Source organism: Acipenser ruthenus, chromosome 5 (genome assembly GCF_902713425.1).
Source record: "Acipenser ruthenus chromosome 5, fAciRut3.2 maternal haplotype, whole genome shotgun sequence".
NCBI lineage: Eukaryota > Metazoa > Chordata > Actinopteri > Acipenseriformes > Acipenseridae > Acipenser > Acipenser ruthenus.
Window position 1 is genome coordinate 21,348,854 of NC_081193.1, and position 27,239 is coordinate 21,376,092.

At 42.2% G+C, this 27,239-nt stretch overlaps 1 protein-coding gene across 5 annotated transcripts in view; it reads left to right on the forward strand.

Moving 5' to 3' along the window:
* The window catches only part of LOC117403285 (regulator of G-protein signaling 7), a 181,761-nt gene that overhangs the window by 102,341 nt on the left and 52,181 nt on the right, over positions 1-27,239 (forward strand). For all 5 annotated transcript variants that reach the window (XM_059023814.1, XM_034005321.3, XM_059023815.1 and 2 more), the window contains exons 4-6: positions 5,515-5,565; positions 14,738-14,844; positions 22,270-22,321. In XM_059023814.1, the coding sequence (XP_058879797.1) occupies positions 5,515-5,565; positions 14,738-14,844; positions 22,270-22,321 (210 nt within the window). The remainder of the gene's footprint in view (positions 1-5,514; positions 5,566-14,737; positions 14,845-22,269; positions 22,322-27,239) is intronic.

Genomic DNA, 27,239 nt, shown 5'->3' on the forward strand with positions numbered 1-27,239 from the left:
GATATTGCCAGAACTGTGTGTATGTATATATATATATATATATATATATATATATATATATATATATATATATATATATATAGTATATTCTTAAAGGGTACATAAGGACCTTTTAGAAGTGTTACATGTTCCCATGTGTTGCTACAAGTGTTTACTTAAGGTGTGTGTATTGTTTTATTTCTTTTTTTCCACTGGTAGATCCATCTCAGTTACATATGTGAGCTGGAGGATAATGGGAAATGTAGTTCAGAGAGGTCCATGCAGGTACATGGGAAGCCATCTTGAGGAAGGGAATGCAATTTAAAAGTTTAAAAAAGGGGTCAAAATGTAAAAAAAAATAAAACAATACACACACCTTACGTAAACAGTAACACATGGGAACATGTAACACAATCAAATAAAATGGTCCTTTGTACCTTTTAAATAGTAAATTTAGTAGTATTGTTTTTATTTTTTCTTTTGCAAAACAGAATAGTTATATTTTACTTTCATTGCCTTTGCACTTTTAAGTCTGTAATACAATGATGTATTTATGAGATTGTGCTTCAGTTCAGTTCAGTTGATTTTTTGGTGGCCAAAATCTTTTGGTGTTCACACCTTAGATACAGGTTAGGGAGTGGGGTCCAGGGGGCCAACCTCAATGGTAGAAGCACTGTCCAGCCTGACACGGCTATCAAGAAGATTAAAAAAATAATATAAAATATTATATAAATAATATTAAAATAATACAAATATACTGTATGGTATATTTAATAACCGATTACCCTAAACAGGCAATACTGGTCGATAAATTAACAAAAAAGAAAAAAATATGAAAAATAAACTTTGCCGAACACAGCAAGATATTACAGAGCTTAAGTTAAAACACTACTGCAGGGCTGCAGCCTCGGGAGAAAAAGGGACAGGCGGCACAAAATAAAAATATAAGAAAGTTTACAAATGAGAGGAGGCCATTCAGCCCATCTTGCTCGTTTGGTTGTTAGTAGCTTATTGATCCCAGAATCTCATCAAGCAGCTTCTTGAAGGATCCCAGGGTGTCAGCTTCAACAACATTACTGGAGAGTTGGTTCCAGATTCCCACGATTCTGTGTAAAAAAGTGCCTCCTATTTTTCTGAATGCCCCTTTATCTAATCTCCATTTGTGACCCCTGGTCCTTGTTTCTTTTTTCAGGTCAAAGAAGTCCCCTGGGTCGACATTGTCTATACCTTTTAGGATTTTGAATGGTTGAATCAGATCGCCGCGTAGTCTTCTTTGTTCAAGACTGAATAGATTCAATTCTTTTAGCCTGTCTGCATATGACGCCTTTAAACCCAGAATAATTCTGGTCGCTTTTCTTTGCACTCTTTCTAGAGCAGCAATATCCCTTTTGTAGTGAGGTGACCAGAACTGAACACAGTATTCTAGATGAGGAGACAGGAGGCTGTGTGGTCCAGTGGTTAAAGAAAAGGGCTTGTAACCAGGAGGTCCCCGGTTCAAATCCCACCTCAGCCACTGACTCATTGTGTGACCCTGAGCAAGTCACTTAACCTCCTTGTGCCCCGTCTTTCGGGTGAGACGTATTTGTAAGTGACTCTGCAGCTGATGCATAGTACACACACCCTAGTCTCTGTAAGTTGCTTTGGATAAAGGTGACTGCTAAATAAACAAATAATAATAATAAGTCTTACTAATGCATTGTAAAGTTTTAACATTACTTCCCTTGATTTAATTTCAACATTTTTTATAGCTTCCCCACTTGTCTAGGTGAAGACAAAATAAAGGCAGATTAAAACTGTGAAAACGAAGTTGAACAAATACGACAAATAACATTAATTTAAAGTTAGATGAAATTATACAAAGATAATTACACATTTTATTTTAATATTTAAACAGCTTAAACATTTTCTGCAAAGTAATACACTATGCAAGCCTCAGAAGAGCCAAAGTCATGCTGCTCATATTTATTGTCTTTGTTGTCTTGGCACATGCGTGCTGATCGCCTGATCACCGTGTTCGCTACCCGGCTGCGCTCCATCCAGACATTTTTAAGCCAATCATAGCCAGTCCTGGCTGACGGCTGGCTGCTACTGCGCATGTGCAAGCCCATTAAACAGATGGGATGAACAGCATTGTTGATGTGCCAGTGTCACCCTTGAGGGGGAAATGAAACGCACATCACCAAGAAGGGAAGCGCAATTCATTAGAGACTGGAGGTTCGCCGAGCAAGCGAACACTGTTAACTGGCCGCCCCGGGTATTTCCCCTTTGTGTAGGTTCATAATGGTACAAAAGCATGAAGTTCACACAAGACAGATTTCTAGATTGACATAATAAATCATTTTCATTTTGGTAAATTAAGTGGTATCAAGTTATTCTGTTGTTTTTTTTTCCATCATCAGTCTGATATATCTGCCTGTTTGACGCTAAGCAATTTTCAACTGAATTTGCCAGGTGAATTTATTGATGTTTCTCGCAAACAGTGATGGTGTGGGAACGAATGGCGATTAGAGCAAAACACTGAATATTTAATCACATAGCGACTTTCTGATATGAATTAAGAAGCTCTAAATGTACGATTATAACTTATTAGTTTTCATTCGTTTTTGTTTGGGTGGGTTTTTATTGTGAACAGGTCTCCTGTAATATTATTTGTGTAATAGAAAATAAGGTCATGATTTATTTTAAGGGCCATTTTTTTGTTTATTAACTGTTAACAAACATTGTTAATTTCTAGGTTAGGGTTAGGGTTAATAAAAACCTGATTTAATTTGCTAAACATTACTACAGTAACAATTTGAACCGATTTCAAGCATATGATCGACTGGGTATTGATCATCCATAGGGCTCTGGTGTTTGCAGTTTTAGCTGGCCTATTATTAACTAACAGTTAACAGAAAATAAATAATGTACATGAACATGTTTTATTAACTGTTTAACAGTTAATAAACAAAACAAAAAAATAAACTGCCCTTAAAATAAAGCATGACTGAAAATAAAAAAGGACTCGTCGTTACTATATCCGAGTCACACGAGGTCGAATCCGAGTCCGAGTCACACGAGGTCGAGTCCGAGTCACACGAGGTCGAATCCGAGTCCGAGTCACACGATGTCGAGTCCGAGTCACACGATGTCGAGTCCGAGTCAGAGTCACACGATGTCGAGTCCGAGTCACACGAGGTCGAGTCAGAGTCCGAGTCACACGATGTCGAGTCCGAGTCACACGAGGTCGAGTCCGAGTCCGAGTCACACAAGGTCGAGTCCGAGTCCGAGTCACACGATGTCGAGTCCGAGTCCGAGTCACACGATGTCGAGTCCGAGTCCGAGTCACACGATGTCGAGTCCGAGTCCGAGTCACACGATGTCGAGTCTGAGTCCGAGTCACACGATGTCGAGTCCGAGTCCGAGTCACACGAGGTCAAATCCGAGTCCGAGTCACACGATGTCGAGTCTGAGTCCGTCACACGATGTCGAGTCCGAGTCCGAGTCACACGATGTCGAGTCCGAGTCACACGATGTCGAGTCCGAGTCACACGATGTCGAGTCCGAGTCCGAGTCACACGATGTCGAGTCCGAGTCCGAGTCACACGAGGTCGAGTCCGAGTCACACGAGGTCGAGTCCGAGTCCGAGTCACACGATGTCGAGTCCGAGTCCGAGTCACACGATGTCGAGTCCGAGTCCGAGTCACACGATGTCGAGTCCGAGTCCGAGTCACACGATGTCGAGTCCGAGTCACACGATGTCGAGTCCGAGTCCGAGTCACACGATGTCGAGTCCGAGTCCGAGTCACACGATGTCGAGTCCGAGTCCGAGTCCGAGTCACACGAGGTCGAGTCCGAGTCACACGAGGTCGAGTCCGAGTCCGAGTCACACGATGTCGAGTCTGAGTCCGAGTCACACGAGGTCAAATCCGAGTCCGAGTCACACGATGTCGAGTCTGAGTCCGAGTCACACGATGTCGAGTCCGAGTCCGAGTCACACGATGTCGAGTCCGAGTCACACGATGTCGAGTCCGAGTCCGAGTCACACGATGTCGAGTCCGAGTCCGAGTCACACGATGTCGAGTCCGAGTCCGAGTCACACGAGGTCGAGTCCGAGTCACACGAGGTCGAGTCCGAGTCCGAGTCACACGATGTCGAGTCCGAGTCCGAGTCACACGATGTCGAGTCTGAGTCCGAGTCACACGATGTCGAGTCCGATTCCGAGTCACACGATGTCGAGTCCGAGTCACACGATGTCGAGTCCGAGTCCGAGTCACACGATGTCGAGTCCGAGTCCGAGTCACATGATGTCGAGTCCGAGTCCGAGTCCGAGTCCGAGTCACACGAGGTCGAGTCCGAGTCCGAGTCACACGAGGTCGAGTCCGAGTCACACAAGGTCGAGTCCGAGTCCGAGTCACACGAGGTCGAGTCCGAGTCACACGATGTCGAGTCCGAGTCCGAGTCACACGAGGTCGAGTCCGAGTCACACGAGGTCGAGTCCGAGTCACACGAGGTCGAGTCCGAGTCACACGAGGTCGAGTCCGAGTCACACGATGTCGAGTCCGAGTCCGAGTCACGCGATGTCGAGTCCGAGTCACACGATGCCGAGTCCGAGTCCGAGTCACACGAGGTCGAGTCCGAGTCACACGATGTCGAGTCCGAGTCACACGAGGTCGAGTCCGAGTCACACGATGTCGAGTCCGAGTCCGAGTCACACGATGACGAGTCCGAGTCCGAGTCACACGATGTCGAGTCCGAGTCCGAGTCACACGAGGTCGAGTCCGAGTCACACGAGGTCGAGTCCGAGTCCGAGTCACACGAGGTCAAGTCCGAGTCCGAGTCACACGAGGTCGAGTCCGAGTCACACGATGTCGAGTCCGAGTCCGAGTCACACGAGGTCGAGTCCGAGTCCGAGTCACACGAGGTCGATTCCGAGTCACACAAGGTCGAGTCCGAGTCCGAGTCACACGAGGTCGAGTCCGAGTCACACGAGGTCGAGTCCGAGTCCGAGTCAGACGAGGTCGAGTCCGAGTCCGAGTCAGACGAGGTCGAGTCCGAGTCCGAGTCACACGAGTTCGAGTCCGAGTCCGAGTCACACGAGGTCGAGTCCGAGTCCGAGTCACACATTTTTGGAGTTTTGCAAAAAAAAATTGTAACTTTTTTCCTCATCCACAAAAGCAAAACTTTTGCTACAAAAGATTTTCCCTAAAATTCTTTGTTTTCATGACATTTCTAGAAATTATAAATTTCCATTGGGGTATGTAAACTTTTGACTACAAGTGTGTGTGTGTGTGTGTGTGTGTGTGTGTGTGTGTGTGTGTATAGGCTTATTAGGTTCCAGTGTGTGATAGTTAGTGCTTGAACACAGCTAGGTTTTATTTTCGTGTCCACTTCTGTGTGCTGGGTCATAATTTCAAAGGAGCTACGAACGTGAGTGAGTCTTGGCTTGTTTACAATAATATATATATATAGCAATTATTTCATTGTAAAAACTGTTGGGATCCTATACAGTATACAAATATATGTCTTTTAAAATGTACTTTCTTTTTCTCCCAGGTTCTGATATTGTACAGTGGATGATCAAAAACCTGAGTATTGAAGATCAAGGTAATGCATACATATATTGTAACATATTGCCATTGCCTTCTTTGAAGAATACTATTGAGCATTTATGAATGTCTTTACAGCAGTACAAACTCTGTTATACTTTGAATGTAACAAAGCTGCCCCTGAAACTAATTCAATTAAACAGATCTCAGACAGAACAGGTTGAAACAATAACATCACTTTAGTAATTACCTTTTCATCACCAGGGAGTGCCAGTTCTATTAAAAGAGCCATACTGCTGCTTATAGGTGGGATGTCCACCTGCAATCTCAAATGGGAACACTATAGACAAAGACATGTCAAATGATGTTGTTATAAGTACTGCACCTGTGCTCAAGATACCAACAGTCATTACAGCTGTCTGTTCGATGACAAATCCTGTTATCTTTCTGGCAGTTCTCCTTTCATACCCTTGTCAATATGCTGCATTTATTTAACCTGCTCTCCTGTTGCAATGAGACACACACTCTGAATATCAAAACCTCACAGAATAAGGTTATCAAGAAAATGTCCTTTAGGCCTAATGAGGCTTTTTAGATGCATCATGAAAAGTTCATGAAGACATAGTACTGTAAAATAGAAAATGTGATGGTCTTACATGCTATTTTAAAAGAAGCACATTGTTAGCTTGAAGTACAATCACCTGTGAATAGTCACAAGTTCATCCAGCCATTAGACCTCAGAATAGTAACCATACCTTGTTCCTTGGATACTTCACTCCTCGGCACAGGGAGAGGGGAGATAGAAGTGCATTACACAGTCAAGGATGAAATATACTTCATTCCTCCCCTATATTGAACAACCCCCTATAGCTACAATAGTAATTTTTAATACAGAAGTCAACAGGGCTGCCTGCAAAAGGTATTCATTGTCATTTGGTACTAACAACCAATGCAGAAGCAATATATATGTGTTAAACTTTTAAAGAAGTGAAACACTAAAAATAAAGAAATATTTAGTAATATTTGTAGGTGAAAATAAGCATCTAACCTTGGGCATTTTACTCCCTTTTTGCGATTCATGATGATGATGATGATGATTATTATTATTATTATTATTATTATTATTATTATTATTATTATTATTATTAATAATTTTTTATGTCATGTTAGGAAATGAAATACGTAGATATTAAGAGACAACTACTTTTTTTAAAAAAAATATTATTCTACTTTTTAAAACCGACATACGCTTTACACCTTTCAAAAATGTAAATAAATTACAGACTTGAGAATTGTTTTGAGGATAGGCTCGATTTGTGGACCAGCACTGGTATAAATTGTGTTGTTTTTTTTTCCAACCTTGCAAACTCCCCTAAAAAAACACCCTTATAATAGTTTCCTATAGTAAAAGCATAACATAGCATAATAAAGCATAGTAATGCATACAGTAGGTAATCACTGTAAAGCCTGAAGAGATATGGAAAAGCATATTAAAAAGCATGGCAAACCATGAAAAACTATGCATAATATAACTATGGGGAAAGCATGGGAAAACAGCAAAATTACTGTGCAATTTAACCATGGTAACGATTTATAAGGGCAGCACTGGTGGATGCTGGTCAGAGCTGGTCATTCAGGTTTCAGACCAGGTTAGCTTGTCTATGAAAAATAGTTCCATTCAAAATCTCTGGACTCTAAAGTCAACTGTTTGTCTGCACTCCTAAATAAATCAATTTTGTGTAAACCTTGATTTTTGATACTTGCTGGGTGCCCTGTAAAATGCCAATTAATCTGTTCCAAAAAATATTAAAACTTCTCAGTTTAGCAGGTTATCAGTTCTCCTCAACATCTTCTCATTACTTGTCACTTTCAAAGGGGCGTGTGGCAAAGTGGTTTGCAGTGCGCAGGTGTAGATGTGATGCAATGCTTAAACAGATGACAGACAATAAAGTTCACGGTTCAAACAATCCTTTATTTGTTTTATAATCCAGGTCATTTGGCAACCATAAATAATAATCCCTGATAATACACAGCAATGTGAACTGCACAGTGAAACCACGGGGTTCAGTCCCGAAATAATAAACACACACAGAACACAAACACGAGTGAGTGCTAATGTGCAAGTGGTGAAATACAATTTATTAGTGAACAGTAGTGCAGTGCTGTCCGGGTTGGTGCTGGCCTTTAGCGACAGCTCCCGGTATGTGTTAGCCGTCTAACAAGAACAAACGTTTACAATTAGTACGACAAAACAAACACTAAACAGTCACGGTTGTATTACAGTCCTTCAGTGGTTCTCTCACAACCATAACAAAAGAGCAGTTCGCTCGGCCACATCCCCTTTTATACCTTCAGCCATGCCCCCTTGGTTAGCGAGTGCAATCGCTTTTCCTCCAATCCGCGATTGCCAAATCGCCTCCCGTCTGGAGTGATAACTTGGTGTACTGTTGCTCCGCCCCCTTTCTAGATGGCCGACTTCCACCTTTCCCTGGAATAACCATCCAGTCCTGGGCACACTCCCTTTACACAGCGCCCTCACAGGTTGAGAGGGAGATTTATAACCAAGATTAATTCTTTCTCTGTCACAGGGCCACAATACCAAACAGGTTTATCCAGTACTATATCACTTAGGGAAAACCCAATATATAAAATGAAAAGTAAAATGAAAAGGCATTCCAGGCTGTATTAGAGCACCACTCACTGCCTGTACAAATACAGAATTAAAATTGTAAAAAAGTAAATTAAAAAAGGAATTGGGATCAAGGAGTTGTTGAATTTTATTCAGCTGAGGGATAAGGAATTGAAGACATTTGCTGGCAGCCTAATGAGCAATTATGCTCCAGATAGGTGCAGCATTAATCTTTTTATGCCATCTGCTGTGTCATTATTTAGATACTGCACTGATGAATTAGTCATCAGGTACTGCTTCTTTTACAATTTGTTTTCAGAGTGTCAGACATTTCTTTGGCGTTTCGGCTGACCTTGAAAACGAATACATGCAATGAGTGTGAGGGAAGATTTAAGTGATGAAAAATCGATACTTCTCTTGAAAATATGACTGGATGTCGTCGGAAGTTGCTTCCTAACAAGGAAATGCAGAAAACGGATTCAAGTTTAAATATATATATTTTATGTGCCCTACTAAGTTTATTATTTATGATACTGCTGCAGAACCCCCCTTCCCATAATAACATATGGAAGGGATAGCAAATAGAATTGGATTTCCCACATTGCAGCCAAGAGGCACCCTAGCCTTCCCTAATTTTAAAATGTTAGAATTGGATCGATCAGCTTCTGACCTTATATATATATATATATATATATATATATATATATATATATATATATATATATATATATATTTAGGATTGGCTTAACTCTAGTCCGCTTGTCCATTGGCTGCTTCAGCACAGCAAAGATCTTCAAATTACTTAGCAAAGTTGCATACTCATCATGACCTTCTGAGGGAGCAGTCACATGTTATGTACTGTATCTCAAACAAAGATCAGCTTTTTTATGTGTTTGGGGTCCTGCTGGCACTGAAGAATAGTAAATGGAACATTATAACATATTACCGTCCACCTGGGACCAAAAGCTGTTGCTGTCACTCATAAGCTATGCGTATTCAAATGGTGAAAAATTAGTTAATAAACAGATTAAAATGTTCTCCCAATCAAATTATTATTATTATTATTATTTGTTTATTTAGCAGACGCCTTTATCCAAGGCGACTTACAGAGACTAGGGTGTGTGAACTATGCATCAGCTGCAGAGTCACTTACAACTACGTCTCACCCGAAAGACGGAGCACAAGGAGGTTAAGTGACTTGCTCAGGGTCACACAATGAGTCAGTGGCTGAGGGGGGATTTGAACCGGGGACCTCCTGGTTACAAGGCTGTTTCTTTATCCACTGGACCACATTGCCTCCTGCCAAATGGTTCTAGCAGTTAACTGTGTTGTGATTTGATAAGTTTTCTGTTTAGTATTGTACTCGTTTATACGAACATCTACTCAATGTATTGTATTTAAAAACAATTGTTCATGACACTCAATCAATCAATCAATCAATTATTCTTTATTTTATATAGCGCCTTTCATAGTGGACCACCATCACAAAGCACTTAATGAGACTTGACACTTATAAAAGTTCTGTCAAACAGAGACAGGCACAGCATTTTCAGCATTTCAATTTGGTTTCCGTTTTGATTTAGTTTTAAGATTATTACTTTGTTTCTATTAATTTTCATTTTAAATGATTATTTAGTTTAAGTTTGTCTTGTTTTGTCTAGTCCTGTGCCTTCAGTTTATCTGTATTGTTCCGGGGAGGGACCATACCCCTATTTTGGGTAGTTTAAGTGGTGTGGTTGTGTGTGTGTATGTAGAGGAAATGGGTTGCAGGAATGGCGCAAAAGACGGGGGGGGGGGGGGGTGGGGGGGTGGGGGGTCTGGTATAAGGGCGGGGGGAGCGAGGGGACTTCGCGTGGTGTGAGATGTGACAAGGAGGCAGATGAGGCCTGTGTGTGAGTGAGCAAGAGAGTAAGCAAGTTTAGGATAGAGACAGGAGGAAGATTTATTGTTTAGTGGTGTGGTCCTGACCCAAACAGATCCTTTTCAACTGATAAATTAGTTTTGTTAGTCCCTGAATCCCGTCTCCGTCTCCTGCTTTGAACCGCAAGACCAGGGGTCGTTACAGTGGTGCTCAGAATCGGGATCATGGAATCCATGCCGTGGAAGATTAAGCCTCAGAAGGAGGTAAAACGGGAGAAGGAAGACAAAGTGGCAAAGGACTGCAGGGAGACGCTGCTCGACTGAGAGCCATCCAGCAAGAGCATGGGGGTAAGATGGGGGACGCCATGTGGGAGGACGGCAGCAGCGCTGGTCACGTGGAGACGCAGACAACACTGCACAACGTCAGCAGAGGCACAAGGATCCGTGACGTCATCCCAGGATTCTCTCGGGCCAAACCGGAACAACAACAACGTGACCTACACACCTCTCCCCCCTGCAATACAGTGGTAAGAAACGATTGGACATTATTTAAGATGCAATTTTAAATGATGGCAAGCATAGAGAGCTGGACTGATAGAGAAAGCAATTCATTTGATAGCCTGCTTGCAGGAATATGCTATTCGTAGCTTACGAGCTACTACTGTATTGCAATGTACGGATTACGGGACAATGTTAGTTGAACTGGCTGCATGCTTTGGAGAAATGCGTGTAGATAAGCCTTGAAATAGGCATCGTGCCGATCGTGGAGGGGAAGATGAGGTACAGGTGTCAGAGTGGAGCACTGTCAAAGCAGGTCGCTATGACGGCCAGTCCACATGGGAAGCCTACCAGGCCAAATTTAAGATGGCGGCACTCGCTAATGGCTGGGGGCTCATGGAGAAAGCCGGACAGCTAGCAGCGGCATTAGAGGGGGAAGCCTGAGCGCCGAAGAGTTAGCCACCACTCTGGAATGCCGCTTCAGGAGGGTGGAGTCTGCTGTCGGCCTGCGGCAACGCTTAGCCACCTGCTTCCGCAGGCCAGGGAAGAAGCTGGGCGTGGTGGCTGCGGGTGTGAGGACCTGGCAACGAGGTGTTTATCCATGGCCTGACTCCCACTGCCCTGTGCCAGCAGGTCCAGCTCATTGCCCCAACCTCCTTGAAGCTTGCCTTGGCCCAAGCTGAACGGGCGAAGATGGTGCTAGAAGTGGGTGAGTGTGACCAGGCCTCTAGAGAAGCTCTGATAAGGGGGAAGATGCCAGGTCCAGCGTTGCGAAGAGACCGACACCACTGCTATGCCCGTCTGGCCTGCGGAGGTTGCTGCGCTGATCAAGGCTGCGTATACAACTCCAACCCTGGCGCCTGAACCCCACACGCAGCTATGTTGGGGTTGTGGCCAACCCAGCCACCTCAAACTCCAGTACCCAGCCGTCAAAACCACAGACCCCCACCCAAGACAGCAAAAGCTGGGAAACGCCCAGGGGCTGGTGTAAGCGGGACATCGCCAGCCCCTCAACCGGTCTCCAACCACCTGGCCCACCCTCGACAAGGGTCCCCGAGTCAGGCTGGGAGAGCGGGGTCTCACTTTCCCCAGAAACTGCTGCCAACCACTAATATCGGCCCCCCATTGTAGCTGGGTGGACCACAACAGGGGACTAGTGCCATTTTGGTCTGCATAGAGGGGGTCCTCTGCACTGCCCTTGTCGACACGGGATCGACAATGACGCTGGTCCGTCCCAACATGCTGCTCGTGGGAGTCTAACTAGAGCCCACCACGGTCCACCACGGTGACCGGGGAAGTGGCCCCGATCTTGGGAAAAAGTAGACTGGCCATTGAGGCAGCTGACCAGGACCCCTGTATCTTGGGCCTGGACCTCTTGCGCTACACAGGGGGACAGTTGGACCTCCAGACAGGGACTTTCCATTTATTGCGATGACCGAGGGACAGACCTTCCTGCGCAACAGGTCCAGACCCCTCTGCGCAACAGGTCCAGACCGCCTGGGCTCCACCGTGCCCCCAGCAACACCCCAGCATCATTCAGTAGTGGTTAGGGCTCTGGACTCTTGACTGGAAGGTTGTGGGTTCAATCCCTGGTAGGGGACACTGCTGCTGTACCGTGAGCAAGGTACTTTACCTAGATTGCTCCAGTGAAAACCCAACTGTATAAATGGGTAATTCTATGTAAAAATAATGTGATATCTTGTAACAATTGTAAGTCGTCCTGGATAAGGTCGTCTGCTAAGAAACAAATAATAATAATAATAATTCAGAACAACGGCGCTTAATGACAGGCCTGGCGCCGACAGGGGCTCCAGCCCCCATCAATGCCTCTTACCTCCACTTTGCCACTGCTGAGAAACGCAGCCACCCGACGTCATCCACGCCGCCAAGGACTGCAGCCCCTGCATCACACCAGTCCAACCCAGTGGATCTTGGTCCTCCCTCCAGTAGCCCTGCCATGTGCACCAGAGCAGCCAACCCCCACCCTGCCTCTATGGAAAGATGCAGCCACCCGCCGACTCCGCCAAGGCCTGCAACCCTCTTTCTCTTCTTACCTCCCCCCCTCCAGGGGTCCTCGAGCCCCCCCCCGACGGGACCTCCTTGAAAGATTCCACTGTGGCCATGGTGACAGGTTCATAAGAACATAAGAACATAAGAAAGTTTACAAACGAGAGGAGGCCATTCAGCCCATCTTGCTCGTTTGGTTGTTAGTAGCTTATTGATCCCAGAATCCCAGTGCCTCCTATTTTCTGTTCTGAATGCCCCTTTGTCTAATCTCCATTTGTGACCCCTGGTCCTTGTTTCTTTTTTCAGGTCAAAAAAGTCCCCTGGGTCGACATTGTCTATACCTTTTAGGATTTTGAATGCTTGAATCAGATCACCGCGTAGTCTTCTTTGTTCAAGACTGAATAAATTCATTTCTTTTAGCCTGTCTGCATACGACATGCCTTTTAAACCCGGGATAATTCTGGTCGCTCTTCTTTGCACTCTTTCTAGAGCAGCAATATCCTTTTTGTAACGAGGTGACCAGAACTGAACACAATATTCTAGGTGAGGTCTTACTAATGCATTGTAAAGTTTTAACATTACTTCCCTTGATTTAAATTCAACACTTCTCACAATATATCCAAGCATCTTGTTGGCCTTTTTTTTATAGCTTCCCAGCATTGTCTAGATGAAGACATTTCTGAGTCAACATAAACTCCTAGGTCCAAGTGAGGAAGGATTTATTGTTAGTGGTGTGGTCCTGACCCAAACAGGGACCCTGTTCAACTAACTGAGCCTCAAGACCAGGCGTTGTTAAAATATATTTAAGTGTTTAGAATTTTTTTTTCAGTTTCAGTATCTTTACATTTTAAGAGACTTTTTTAGGTCCACTTCCATTTCCAGTTCACTTTTTTGACAGTACATTCAGCCATGTGCTTTGGGCAACAATACCATAGAGCAGGAAGTCATTGCAGCTTGGCTGTGCTATAGCATTTTTCGTGAAACTATATTAATACAACTCAGAATATTCGTTTTTCGTGTTTCGTTTTATTTTTTAACATTTTCCAGTTTCTATTACTGTTTCATTCAGGAAATTTTTCATTTTAGTTTTCGTTAAAAAAAAACACTGGTCACATGTAACATGCAAAACTTACACATGCTTAATTAATTCAAGTTACTACTGAAAGTAACTTTGAAGAACCAACACAGGCATTTCACATACCATTTCACAATGTGTCTTTGGCACAAAACTTACAGTTTTAAGTAAGCCCTGCATTTTAATTTAAAAATTCCCTGTGAATGTGCTCTTTAAGGTACACCCTTAAACTTGATATATCTTCTGGTAAATCTGGAATGTGGGCTTATGTAACTGAAGCTTGAGTACTGTATTTCTTGAGGGGATCATTCAATGGAAAATGTACTTCTTTAGTCTTTGCAGGCAATTTTCTCATTTTTTTTCAATTGCATATTTTTTAAATACTTCTCCAAAACCTTTTATTTATTTATATATTTGGCTATTTGGTTAAATACTGCTAACTGTATTTAATGCAACAGTGTCCCACAATACTGTTCAGCTTAATATATTTACTACAATTCGCTCATCAAACAGAATCAGCACATCAACATTCCTTGATAATGGCAGTTTTATGGTAATCCTTATGACACATGGATTATATGGTAGTTTTTACTTAAGAAACAGACTCTCATTTGTGCCTTTTTAACAGCAAAGCTGAATTACTTACTGCAATGTTCTACTGGAGTCCTTAGCAAAGCTGCAGATGATACAACATTCAGAAGCCAGTGTCCTGTATCCTATCCAGGTTTTCAGCACCCCTGTTCTGTCAGCCGCAGCGTGCCTTCTGCTAAAACAGACCTTATTTTTTTATCTCTTCTGCCCACTCCATACAGCACTTCCACTTTTGAATCAGCTTTTTGGTGGCTTTGCTTCTATTAGAAGCATTTTACTTTATCTCAATTGTGACTAGGTTATTATGAAAAGTGCCCTATACATTGTGAATAACTGGACACTATTGAATCGTGATTGTTGAAAATTAAGCCTTTTCATTCTTTAATAATTAACACACAATTCTGTATTGATACATTTGAAAACATCTTGACTTTTACTTTGAAAAGTCATCTAACATTGATTGATTTGACTACAGATAGAGTGCATGCATGTGTTTTACTTAGATTTCATAATGCATTTTGTTAACAATTTTCAGAATTAATAAATACATTTGGCTTGCTTTACTTCCAGTGGAGGCCCTGCACGTTGGAACCTTGATAGCAGCACACGGATACTTCTTTCCAATCTCAGACCATGTACTAACCCTAAAGGACGATGGCACATTCTACAGATTTCAAGTAAGAACTACATAAAATACCCCAGTGGTTAAAGGAGGTCTAACCAAGGTTTTAATATTGGTTTTCATACCTCTCATTTGCAATAATTAAATGTACCTTTCCCCCTTTTCGTTTTTTGAAGAGAGTTTGGTTCTTTGAGGATAGTTTTGAAAATGCAGGCATTTCCAAGACTATCAATGGAAAGCTCCTGTTGCAATCCTTTTTAAGGTCGGTGCATTTTGATTTGTAGAAAATTGACTTGGTACCCAGCTGGAGTTTACAAAGCTTAAAAATAATCTCTTCGGCCGCTGCTGGTGTGATACATTCTAACTTGATTGCTTGGTCACCATAGGGGCCTGTTAGCTGTTTCGTCTTGTTGATTGTTTGGGGAATAAGGTAGAAGTTGCCTACAGTAAGAGCCTGAAGAGACTCCGCATGGAGCACTACTGAATCCTTCAGATGCTGAGAAACAGAGTGGAACAGAAAATGAAAAGGAGTATAGAAGAATGGAAATTATTTATTTAAAGAAAACAAACACATTGCCACATTTATTGATAAGGAGGTGCCAAAAATATGTATTTAAAATCTCTCTAACTTCATTTAGGATGTGCATATATAAAATATTGCATCCCTTGATGTGTCATCTTAAAAATCTTGCATGTTTAGGAGCTAATCTTTTTTTTTTTTTTTGTAATTATTCCTATTTGTGCAAGTTATATTTGATGATATTTGATACAGGTCTGCTCAGTGTCATCAGCATGAGCATTCTACAAACATGTTGGCAGTTACCACAAACAAAAAAAAGGCTTATTTAAATTTACCCCCCAAAAAGTATGAACTTTGTGTAGCAATGGCTGTAGCAGCAATAGCGATTGTAATACATCCTTACACTCCACCATGGTAGATAGAAATGTATTAGCAGTACTATGGTTTATGTTCCTGTCATTTCCATTTACATTGTAACTGAGGAGCCTGAAATATTTCAATGACCCGATTAGCATAGCTCTAGAGATGCAATCACAAGTGGTAGTATCATTCAAGATACCTGTTAAGAGATTACACATCTGTTCAAAGAACCAAGAAACGTTGCTTTATTCCTAATATTCTGTAGTAGACTGCAAAAAATGGTAACAGTGGAATGTATACCGCCAGGACTGATCTTGTAATGCTGGCAATTCATACAAGGGAGAAAGAGAACTAGTGGCATTGCACAAAAGGTCACGTATGTTGTCCTCATTTTAATGGAGAGTGTTCAAAGACAGAACATTGTGTACCAGGCAGACGTGATGTTTTAGATCCAGTCTTTAAGGACTGTGATATTATTTTAACTCTTTAATGTTTTCATACTTTTATTCCTAATGAAGAATGAAAGCAATCCTCAAGAAAAACTTTTTTTTTAAAATTATTTCATTCAACAATGAGAGAAAATGCTCAGAAAGCAGTGCTAGAATTCCAGAGTTTTGCTTATCCAGTATGAAAGGGAAATCAAATGTTTCAAAGGGTTACACGACATTGTGTTGATATTTGATAGTTTTGACTTCACACAGCAAATTTTTTATCCCACAATTAGTTGTTTTCAATCTGAAGAGAGAGAAAAAAGACAAACAAATGATGAAAAACAAAAAATTGAAATGGCCTCCAGTAGAGACTAAAAAAAAAAAAAACATCTGAAAACATTTGAATTGAAAGTGAGAATTGGAATGTCATGGTCTATCGTGAGCATGACTTTTTAATAGTGGATTATCATTGTTCTGTCACAGCAACATTGAGGTGTTTGTTAGAGAAATTATTACTACAGTACTTCTGAGTATGCGGTTTCCAAAAGGTCTACTGATCTTACTGGGAAAGCAGGAATGTGGTAGCTGTCTGATCTGGAGGGGTCCAGTTGGTGACTAGCCCAGGGAACCAGTTTTCACTGGGCATGCTGCCCATTAGGGACTGCTCACTGTCACACTCCCAAAGGCATTGTGGAGAACATTGGGCCAGCTGGTTCTGAATAAATACACCAAAGGTAGGACATGGCTGGATTTATTTTGTTTTCTCTAAGTTTACAACACAGCAGAGCAATGCAGGTCTTAATTCTCTGCCTCTCACAGGTATATAGACAATCACTCACTTTCTCTCCTATTACAGCGCCAGGCCCAAGCACTGCACCTCTTGGTTCTTTAACTTTGAAATGAGGGTTAAGATGAGTACCCTGTCTAACCAAGGTTTTGCCTGGAAAAGTGTATGGGGAGTAAACTTGATCAGGTCTTCGTTACTGTGTCCAAAGCAAGGCGGTCACAACCTAATTGTACACCAAAGCAACAAAGAGCCAATGCACCACATTGGATTTCACTCCCAGTAAATGCAGTGTATCCTACAGGCCTTCTTGAAGGAGAGTAAGTGACCTGGTTAAATCACACCCTTTCCACATTCCAAAAATTGGTAGTAGTAATTGTGGAAAGTGGTGTGTGCTGGTGATGGGCAGACAGATTGGTTTATTTTTACCCCAGGGACAGCTACCTGTCAGTGGCTAGACTGCAAAGTGCTTTGAGACTCTGCTTTTGCTATTCTCTTGAATATGACTTGTACTGTGCTATTTTCTCCAGGTTAGGAATCAAAATTCTTCTAACAAACATTTTTTTTAGAACTGAAGAGCTTCAGTTCTAAAAGCTTTACTATCCTTGTTTAAAAATGACATGAGAATGTGCTTGGACATGTAAACACTGCACGTTGATAGTTACACATGCATTCTTCAAAAGTTACTTCGGCGCATTTTCTAGAACCTTGACAGGAGAAATTCTCCTGCTTATGTAAATTTAGCCAATTACATCTGATGTGTGCAGAAGCATATACAGTGACATTGTGAAAAGATTCAAAGTTCAGTCTGTGTTATCTGTTTTGATTCCCTCCATTCATTTAGATTAAGGTATCAAGGTATTGTCATTCCAACACCCGTTTGATAGCTGTTTACTGGATTTAAGCTACCGTTCATTGAAACAGTTCATTGAAACACTCTCCTAGAACATCATTCTACAGAGTTCTATAATAATTTAGAAAGACAGTCTGTTTCTGAAACTTATAAAGCAGATTATAGTTTTCACTGGTCCGGAGTTCTCCCCTTCTTAGACAAAAATGATTTTCTACTTGATTTTTGTGTGGGTGAAGGGTTGCAGCTTGAAATGTATTTAAGGCTAGGTTTTTGCATTTTAAAGGGAGTTTGGTTTTAGTATATCCAAGTCACATTTTGCAGACTTAAATACATGGTTATGCTGACTGATGATTGATAATTTTTCACTTGGTGTGATGAAGTTATCATCACTTGATCCCTTCCCATACAGTAAAAAAAAAAAAAAAAAAGATTATCCCCGGAAATCAGTAACCAATAAAATATGTATGTAGCGGTACAGGGCCAGCCTTAGGCTGTGCAGGGCCCTAGGTGTAAGCTTATTGAGGAGTTCAGTGATTATTTTTTCTGACATGCCTGGCAGGACTAACTTGGTTGAATATGACATTGTCACAGTACGAGAGAGACCTTACCGGATCCCGGAAAATCGACGAAGTGGAGTTCGCAAAGAGGTATGGGACATGCTCGAACTTGGGGTGATTGAGCCTTCCAGGAGCGAGTGGTGCAGTCCAATTGTCATAGTGGCCAAGAAAGACGGCACGAATTGCTTCTGTGTGGACTTCCGGAAGGTATACGCTATTGCCAAGTTCGATGCGTACCCTATGCCTCGGGTTGACAAACTTCTAGAGCAGTGGTCCTCAAAGTAATTTGGGCGCGGGCATAAATTGATCTTACTTGACTGTTTGAGGGCACGCTGACTATTGCATAGGTTCTTATCCTTCCCGCGACATATACAGTGTGTGTGTGTTTATATAGATATACAGTGTATATATATATATATATATATATATATATATATATATATATATATATATATATATATATATATATATTATATGAGAAAAATAATACATTTTACCCAGAGTTTTAGTGGGAGTTATTCTTGGCTCAGACAGTAATTGTGAGTGCTGCGCTTATTCTTTAAATAATTTAGGCTATATAATACGCAATGCAAATAATTGTAAATAGCTTGTTTACACAGATAACCATGAGTAAACAAAAAAAAAGAGGATAGATAGCGTCTCGCTTTGTTTCAATTTGGCAAAATTCTGTTTAAAGATCGTTGGTAACTAAATCTACTACGGCGTTTCCCTTGTCTGTTGAAATGAAAAAATATATATATAGAGAAAATTAAATTCTAAATACTGAAATGTATTATAAATAACAGTCGGCGAAATTCAGTGCTTAGCCGGCATATTAACAACCCGCCTCTGCTCACGAATGATTGGACAGCTGTCAGATCTTTCACTTTCCCATTGGCCACTTACTCGCCAATTTTCATTCAGTGCTTGTGCTTGCTTATGATTGGACAGCTGCATAAAACTCAGATATTTGACTCTCCTATTGGTTAAACTTACTGTCAGTACCTGCAACTGAAACAGACACAGTGTATGCTCCACCCAGCTAACTTATGTTTGGGCTCCCACAGAGAAAATGCAGATATTCAATTGGTTGATCGTATCGCAGAGGCCCTTCAGAGAAAAAAAAAAAATGTCGAGTACGTACAAGCACAGCATAAGCGAGCAGCACTGTCAACAGACTGCTGTGATGCTTTTGTTGGAAAACGTGTTTAAAGCTTTATTTATTTTCCCACGCTACGACCTGCCAGAAATGTGTTCACGACCCATAATTTAAGAACAGCTGCCGCAGGCACGATGGCCTGGCTTCACGTGCACGAATTTGCCCACGGGCACCACTTTGAGGACCACTGTTCTAGATAGACTGGGAAAGGCAAAGTTTATCTCTACTCTGGACATGACAAAGGGATACTGGCAGATCCCCTTAACCCGCAGTTCTAGAGAGAAAACAGCATTTTCAACACCAGAAGGGCTGTTTCACTTTAAAACCTCAGTATTTGGGATTTTTAATGGGAAATGGAAGGGTGAGACCCATGGTCACCAAAATTCAGGCTTTGGTCGATGCGGCGATCCCCAAAACCAAAATTCACTACTGGGATTAGCCGGTTATTACCGCTGCTTTATCCACGAGTATGCCACAGTGGTTAACCCTTTAGTCGACCTCACCAAAAAGAGTGCCCCAAATTTAATTAAGTGGTCAGCTGAGTGTCAGGGGGCGTTTGATACTTTTAAGCTTAAACTTTACCAGGACCCCACCCTTATCACACCTGATTTCACCAAGAGATTCATCCTTCACACCGATGCGTCGGATGTGGGTTTGGGTACTGTCTTGTCCCAAAAGGTAGACGGAGTAGAACACCTGATACTATAGCTCAGTAAAAAGATGCTATCTCGGTAGCGCAACTACTCTGTAGTCAAAGGAGTGTTTGGCCATTAAATGCGCTACTCGCTCTTTACGATATTACCTGCTGGGACATTCATTTGATCTTGTCACAGACCATGCCCCACTCAAGTGGTTAAGCACAATGAAGGACAGCAATGCCCGGATAACTCTGTGGTATCTGGCATTGCAACCCTTCATGTACCACATGGTACATCATGCAGGGAAAGACCATCAGAATGAGGATTATTTTTCATGGGAGGGGGGAGTAATGGGAAAGATAAATTCAGCTGAGTGTTCCTTCGGCTCCACTCTGAGTGGTGGGATATGTGACAGAAATACAATGATTCTTGGTTGTAAATCTCCCTCCCGACCTGTGATGCTGCTAAGCAGCGAGAACAGAGTTCCTTGGATGGGCTGGTCTGACAGTTCTTTCCCAGGGTTCAAGGGAAGTCGGACAGCCAGGAAAGGGGCGAGACTCTGTTGCAATAACGCATTGACCCGGAAGGGAAACGACGTGGCAGCCGCAGATTGGAGAGGTGGTTGCACTCGTTTACCAAAGGGTCATGTGTGACAGCATAAAAGGGGACGGAGAATCATAATCTGTTCCTTCGCATTGGTTTGTATGGATAGAACCGAGAAGGACTGTCAGAGACCCCGTAAGAACCATGAAACAGTATTGTGAGTTTTTTGTTTGTTTGTCTGTGTGTAATCACCAGTGTTTGTAACACTACACTAGACGGCTAACACGATTCCAGAGCTGTCGCCGAGGGCCAAAACTAAAGCCAGAACAGCACTGCACTACTGTCACAAAAATAAACTTTATCACCCACCACAAGCACTACTGCACTCACCCAGGACTGGTGACCGTGTATGTATAATTGCGGGATGGATACGTGTTGTTTTATTATTATTGTTTGGGTCTGCAAAACCGTTATTGTTTATTATTATTGTTACTGGTCACCAGACCTGGATACAAAAATAAAATAAAAACATTTCCAAACCAGATTATAAACCTCAGTTTGTTCATCACCACACTGCATCACTCCTGCACCTGTTTCCACTCAGCCACTTTGTCACATGCCCACATACCTTTTTGACTTGCTGATCAAAGATGTAATTGATAACTGTGTAAAAATGTGCAGCGACATGTTTGCTACCACTTTCCCACACGACGAGGCGTGTGGGTGTGTCATGCGAGTTGTCCAGACCTAATGAGAAACTATCATCTTCTATGGATGGTAAGGCACTAAATGAGGTACCCCGAGTGTTTTGTGTGGATGTAACAAACACATTAAATCTCACGACAGTGTGGTTGAGCGTGGGGGTCCTCGCTTTGCCTTAAACAGCATTTATTACATTAACGGTGTAAAAATTCACAGTGTTTTCCGAAGGGTTTTTAAAACATCAGCTGGTATTATTGTAGTACTTATTTATATTTTTGGATACAGAATTTGTATGTGCCAAAATTTCCACTGAGTGCATGTTGTATACAGAACTACCTCATGTGTTGACAGAAAATCTTTTAAGAATTAGTCAAGATCTTAACTACTTCATTAAAATGCAATCTGATTTACATCTCATCAGTCAGGATTTACATTTTTCTACCAACACTGCTTTGACTGAATGTTTCAGTCATTTCACCTAGGCCTAGGGTAACCCTATTCACACTACCTCAATACTGTGTATTTGCAGTCCTGTTTTCAACACAATATTTATTTTTTCTAGAAAACTAGGCCTGAGATGAGTGTTTTGGCTGTCTACCTCAAGACGTGAAAACATCTACTGCAAAAGGAAGCTTGAATTTAACATCTTCAATATTTTTGAACTAATGGAAATGATATAAAATTAAAATGTATTTATTTATGCTTGTCAAATTAGGTTTTACTGTATAGCAAGATACAAAAATGTGACACAAAGAATAGTATTTATTGTGTACCCCTAGATGGAAGATCTGTGTTTTACCCACTTTACTGTACAGTATGTTAATGGTTGAATGTATAATAAGAAAAAATGGGAAAAGACAAAATGTGACATTTTGTTGATTTTCAGTCGCATTATACAGTTCCTAATCTCTTTTGTCTCACTGTTTCCCACAGACACCATACTTTTGGCCATCGAACTGTTGGGAGCCTGAAAACACTGACTATGGTTTGTGCACATATATTTTACAAACATTCTGTAACTTACTGAGAACACCTGGGATGAGTTATAACAGATATTTCATAATTCCCAGGCTGTTTGCCCTGAATGCCCACATTTATTTCTAACTTTATCCCTCTTTACAAATCAGTATTTAATTAAACAGAGCATATATGTTTAAAACATACAGTAGTACACTTATGCTGCATATGCTGTGTGTTGTTAGACTGCAGAACATTAGACCTTGAGGTTAATGGACAAAGCATTAGGAACTCTCAGTATTCCAGGTGGCATCTGGACTGCATACTGGCATCTGGTGTTAGATGTTGAATTATTGGCTTTTACTTTTCTCTAATTTGAGCTCAAAGGAAATACCAAAAGAACAAATCTTATCTCGTGTTTTTCATCTCAGCTAATTTACAGCTCCAGTGTTTGCCATACTAAAATAAGAATACATAGATAACACGTTTTTTAATTAAATCTCACTTTTGTGCTTTAATTAAAAGTGTTAATTTGGAGAAAAAAAATGTGTATATTCACTCGGGAATAACATGTAAATCTTTAGTTTCTAAACTTGTTTGATGTTGCTACCTTGGTTGTCTTTCTCCTGAGTCTAAAAGTACACACTCACCCTTAACTTTAAGTTTAAACTTTAAAATAATAATAATACGATGCACTACTGATCAATATTGGTGTTTTAGGTACATACTAAAAGACTACACAGTTTTTAAAAATGAATGTGACTGGACTGCATCCAATGGAGCTTTCTTTCCTCTATGTGGAGGACTGTATTTAATTGTTAAAATATTCCCATGTTGACTCCTGGATCGAAGGTAATAAATGTCATCCTCAGCCTGGAGGCAGAAGGCTGAGGTGTTTTATTCGTGATGTGATGCGAGATCTCTTATGCAGCACTTTGGAACTGGTGAGATATCCTTGTAGAAAATAATATTAATAGTAATGGTTATATTGAGAATCATGGTAGTTACTCTAGCCAGGTTAGAATACAGGGATCAGCCATATACAAATGTTGTATTTATAATTATATTTAAAAATGGGGCTGATTTTTCCTCCCCCTTTTTATTTATGTATATTTTACTGTTGCAAAATAAACAAGAGACTAAGTTTGCCAACACTTTTTTTAAATATATATAAATTGGCCTTTTGTAGATATCTCATCTTTATATGACTGATGTATTTATTCTGGCTTGGCTATTTTTGTACAGGTGAAATGTTTTTGGTCAGAAGATCTTTACAGTAAATATAGAAATGTTATAAGCAACTGTGGAAGGGTGGTGGGTAATTCACTGACACACAGGACACAGAGAAGTAATTTGGGAACACCGCACAGGTGCCCAGTTTTATTATAGGAACGTAATTTCCTTTCAGCCCGCAGAGGGCGCTGTTGTCTGTGGTCTGCCGTACCAACTATGGTATCGACAGAGCCACAACTATACCGGGGCGGTACAGGATACAGGTGGATAAACAAAACAATAATCAAAAGGCGAAAGGAACAGGAAAAATATTATTATTATTATTATTATTATTATTTATTTCTTAGCAGACGCCCTTATCCAGGGCGACTTACAATTGTTACAAGATTTCACATTATACAGATATCACATTATTTTTACATACAATAACCCATTTTACAATTACCCAAAACACAGTAAACAAAACTACAAATAAAAGATGCTGCGCTCGGCAGCTTAACCCCAACCGTCGCTACCCGCATGGCCCGGGTCTCCGTCCTACACTAGCGGCTCCCTCAGCCTGCTGTACTCTGTTTTCGGGGCTGCCCAAGGTTTTCCCCGCTACCGCTACTTCTTTCTTTTTTGTCTTTTTCTTGGCTGGTTGTTGGGATTTCCGTCCCCGCAGCCTTTACTCCAGCGCTTCCGCACGCCTTCTACGTCTCAGAGGGCAGACCTGAGGGAACAGCAGAATGTTAACTTATAGGGCCAGCAATTCCCCCAAGACCCGCCTCTCAGCCACTCAGAGAGAAGGAAAGCCCACACGCCCACTCTCCCACCTCTCCATGTCACTGCCATGACTGACAGGCGGACATTGACAAGCTGCTGCCCTCTCCCTGCAGCACTATGAACACATCAGAAGAGTCAGCACAGGTCTCCCCCTGTTACAGCAACCCACTTTTGTATAATTATATTATTCAGTAAAAAAAAAAAAAAATAATATATATATACAGTACTGTGCAAAAGTTTTAGGCAGGTGTGAAAAAATGCTGTAAAGTAAGAATGCTTTCAAAAATAGACATGTTAATAGATTATATTTATCAATTAACTAAATGCAAAGTGAGTGAACCGAAGAAAAATCTAAATCAAATCCATATTTGGTGTGACCACCCTTTGCCTTCAAAACAGCATCAATTCTTCTAGGTACACTTGCACAAAGTCAGGGATTTTGTAGGCATATAGTCAGGTGTATGATTAAACAATTATACCAAACAGGTGCTAATGATCATCAATTCAATATGTAGGTTGAAACACAGTCATTAACTGAAACAGAAACAGCTGTGTAGGAGGAATAAAACTGGGTGAGGAACAGCCAAACTCAGCTAACAAGGTGAGGTTGCTGAAGACAGTTTACTGTCAAAAGTCATACACCATGGCAAGACTGAGCACAGCAACAAGACACAAGGTAGTTATACTGCATCAGCAAGGTCTCTCCCAGGCAGAAATTTCAAGGCAGACAGGGGTTTCCAGATGTGCTGTCCAAGCTCTTTTGAAGAAGCACAAAGAAACGGGCAACGTTGAGGACCGTAGACGCAGTGGTCGGCCAAGGAAACTTACAGCAGCAGATGAAAGACACATCATGCTTACTTCCCTTCGCAATCGGAAGATGTCTAGCAGTGCCATCAGCTCAGAATTGGCAGAAAACAGTGGAACCCTGGTACACCCATCTACTGTCCGGAGAAGTCTGGTCAGAAGTGGCCTTCATGGAAGACTTGCTGCGAAAAAGCCATACCTCCGACGTGGAAACAAGGCCAAGCGACTCAACTATGCACGAAAACACAGGAACTGGGGTGCAGAAAAATGGCAGCAGGTGCTCTGGACTGATGAGTCAAAATTTGAAATATTTGGCTATAGCAGAAGGACGTTTGTTCGCCGAAGGGCTGGAGAGCGGTACACGAATGAGTGTCTGCAGGCAACAGTGAAGCATGGTGGAGGTTCCTTGCAAGTTTGGGGCTGCATTTCTGCAAATGGAGTTGGGGATTTGGTCAGAATTAATGGTCTCCTCAATGCTGAGAAGTACAGGCAGATACTTATCCATCATGCAATACCATCAGGGAGGCATCTGATTGGCCCCAAATTTATTCTGGAGCATGACAATGACCCCAAACATACAGCGACAGTCATTAAGAACTATCTTCAGCGTAAAGAAGAACAAGGAGTCCTGGAAGTGATGGTATGGCCCCCACAGAGCCCTGATCTCAACATCATCGAGTCTGTCTGGGATTACATGAAGAGAGAGAAGCAACTGAGGCTGCCTAAATCCACAGAAGAACTGTGGTTAGTTCTCCAAGATGTTTGGGCCAACCTACCTGCCGAGTTCCTTCAAAAACTGTGTGCAAGTGTACCTAGAAGAATTGATGCTGTTTTGAAGGCAAAGGGTGGTCACACCAAATATTGATTTGATGTAGTTTTTTCTTCTGTTCTCTCACTTTGCATTTTGTTAATTGATCAATATAAACTATTAACATGTCTATTTTTGAAAGCATTCTTACTTTACAGCATTTTTTCACACCTGCCTAAAACTTTTGCACAGTACTTGTGTGTATATATATATATATATATATATATATATATATATATATATATATATATATATATATATTGTGAAAGACTTCACCTTCTCGGGTTCGTTGCCCCTTTAAAAATTGACCCAGACACAGAAATAGTGTTCAGCACTTCCGCGCACTTTTAATAAAACAAACAAAAACACAAAACAAACACCTAGCTCTTATCGAGCACTAACTACACAAGCAGGAACCTAACTAACGCAGGACGGCTAAGCCGTTTCCCTGCCCCACAAAACAGTTTAGTACCACACTTACTTTTCAACTTTCTCGCTCTCTCTGACTGCTGGGAAGCAGAGCACCTCGTCTGCCTCCTTCTCCTCAGCAGCCCTGAGCAGACTGACTGCTCTCCTTTTAAACTGCCCCATAACGCTCAGGTGCGGATAATCATTACTAATAAAACAATTACACAACAAGTGCATTCTCACATGTTTTCTCTCTTGCAGGGAGGTTTTAACCCCCTCCCTGCTGTCTCACTCCACCTGCTTCCTCACACATCCCCCCCCTTGTCTTTTCAAGACACAGGCCACGAGACGGCCACCTCCTCCCCTAAAACACAACCACCCAGCCTCAAGTCCAGCAATGTCCATTGCCGCCCTCTTCCACGGGCGGGCTTGAGGATGGGTCGGTCCTTTCGGCGCTGCCAGGAAGGGACCGCAACCCGGCGACACGGGACCCCACCGGGCTAACAGGGCCGACCGAAGCGTAGGCCGGGGCACTGGAGGATGCCGCAGTGGACACAGGTCTTCCCCTGGGGACTGGCGCAGTGATGCCCGACCACCCAGGGGGAGCGAAGCAGCGAACAGGGGGAGCGACAGCGACGTCTGGCAGCAGCCCAGCGACGTCTGGGTGCTCGGGGAGAGCGGAGCAGGTAACCAGGGGCAGAGCTGTGGCCAGTGCTGCAGACCCCTGGGCTCCAGGTCCAGCACAGGGAGGTCCAGGAAGACCGGCAGGGTGTCCCGGAGCAAGGGGTGAGGGACTGGACGCAGCGGCGCCGAACTGGACTGTAGGGGTGGTGGTCGGGGCTGTGGTGGAGGTATGCTTTCCACCTCCTCCCCGGGCTCCGGCTCCTCCCCTCTGGGCTCCGGAAGCGGCGGCTCCTCCTCTCTGGGC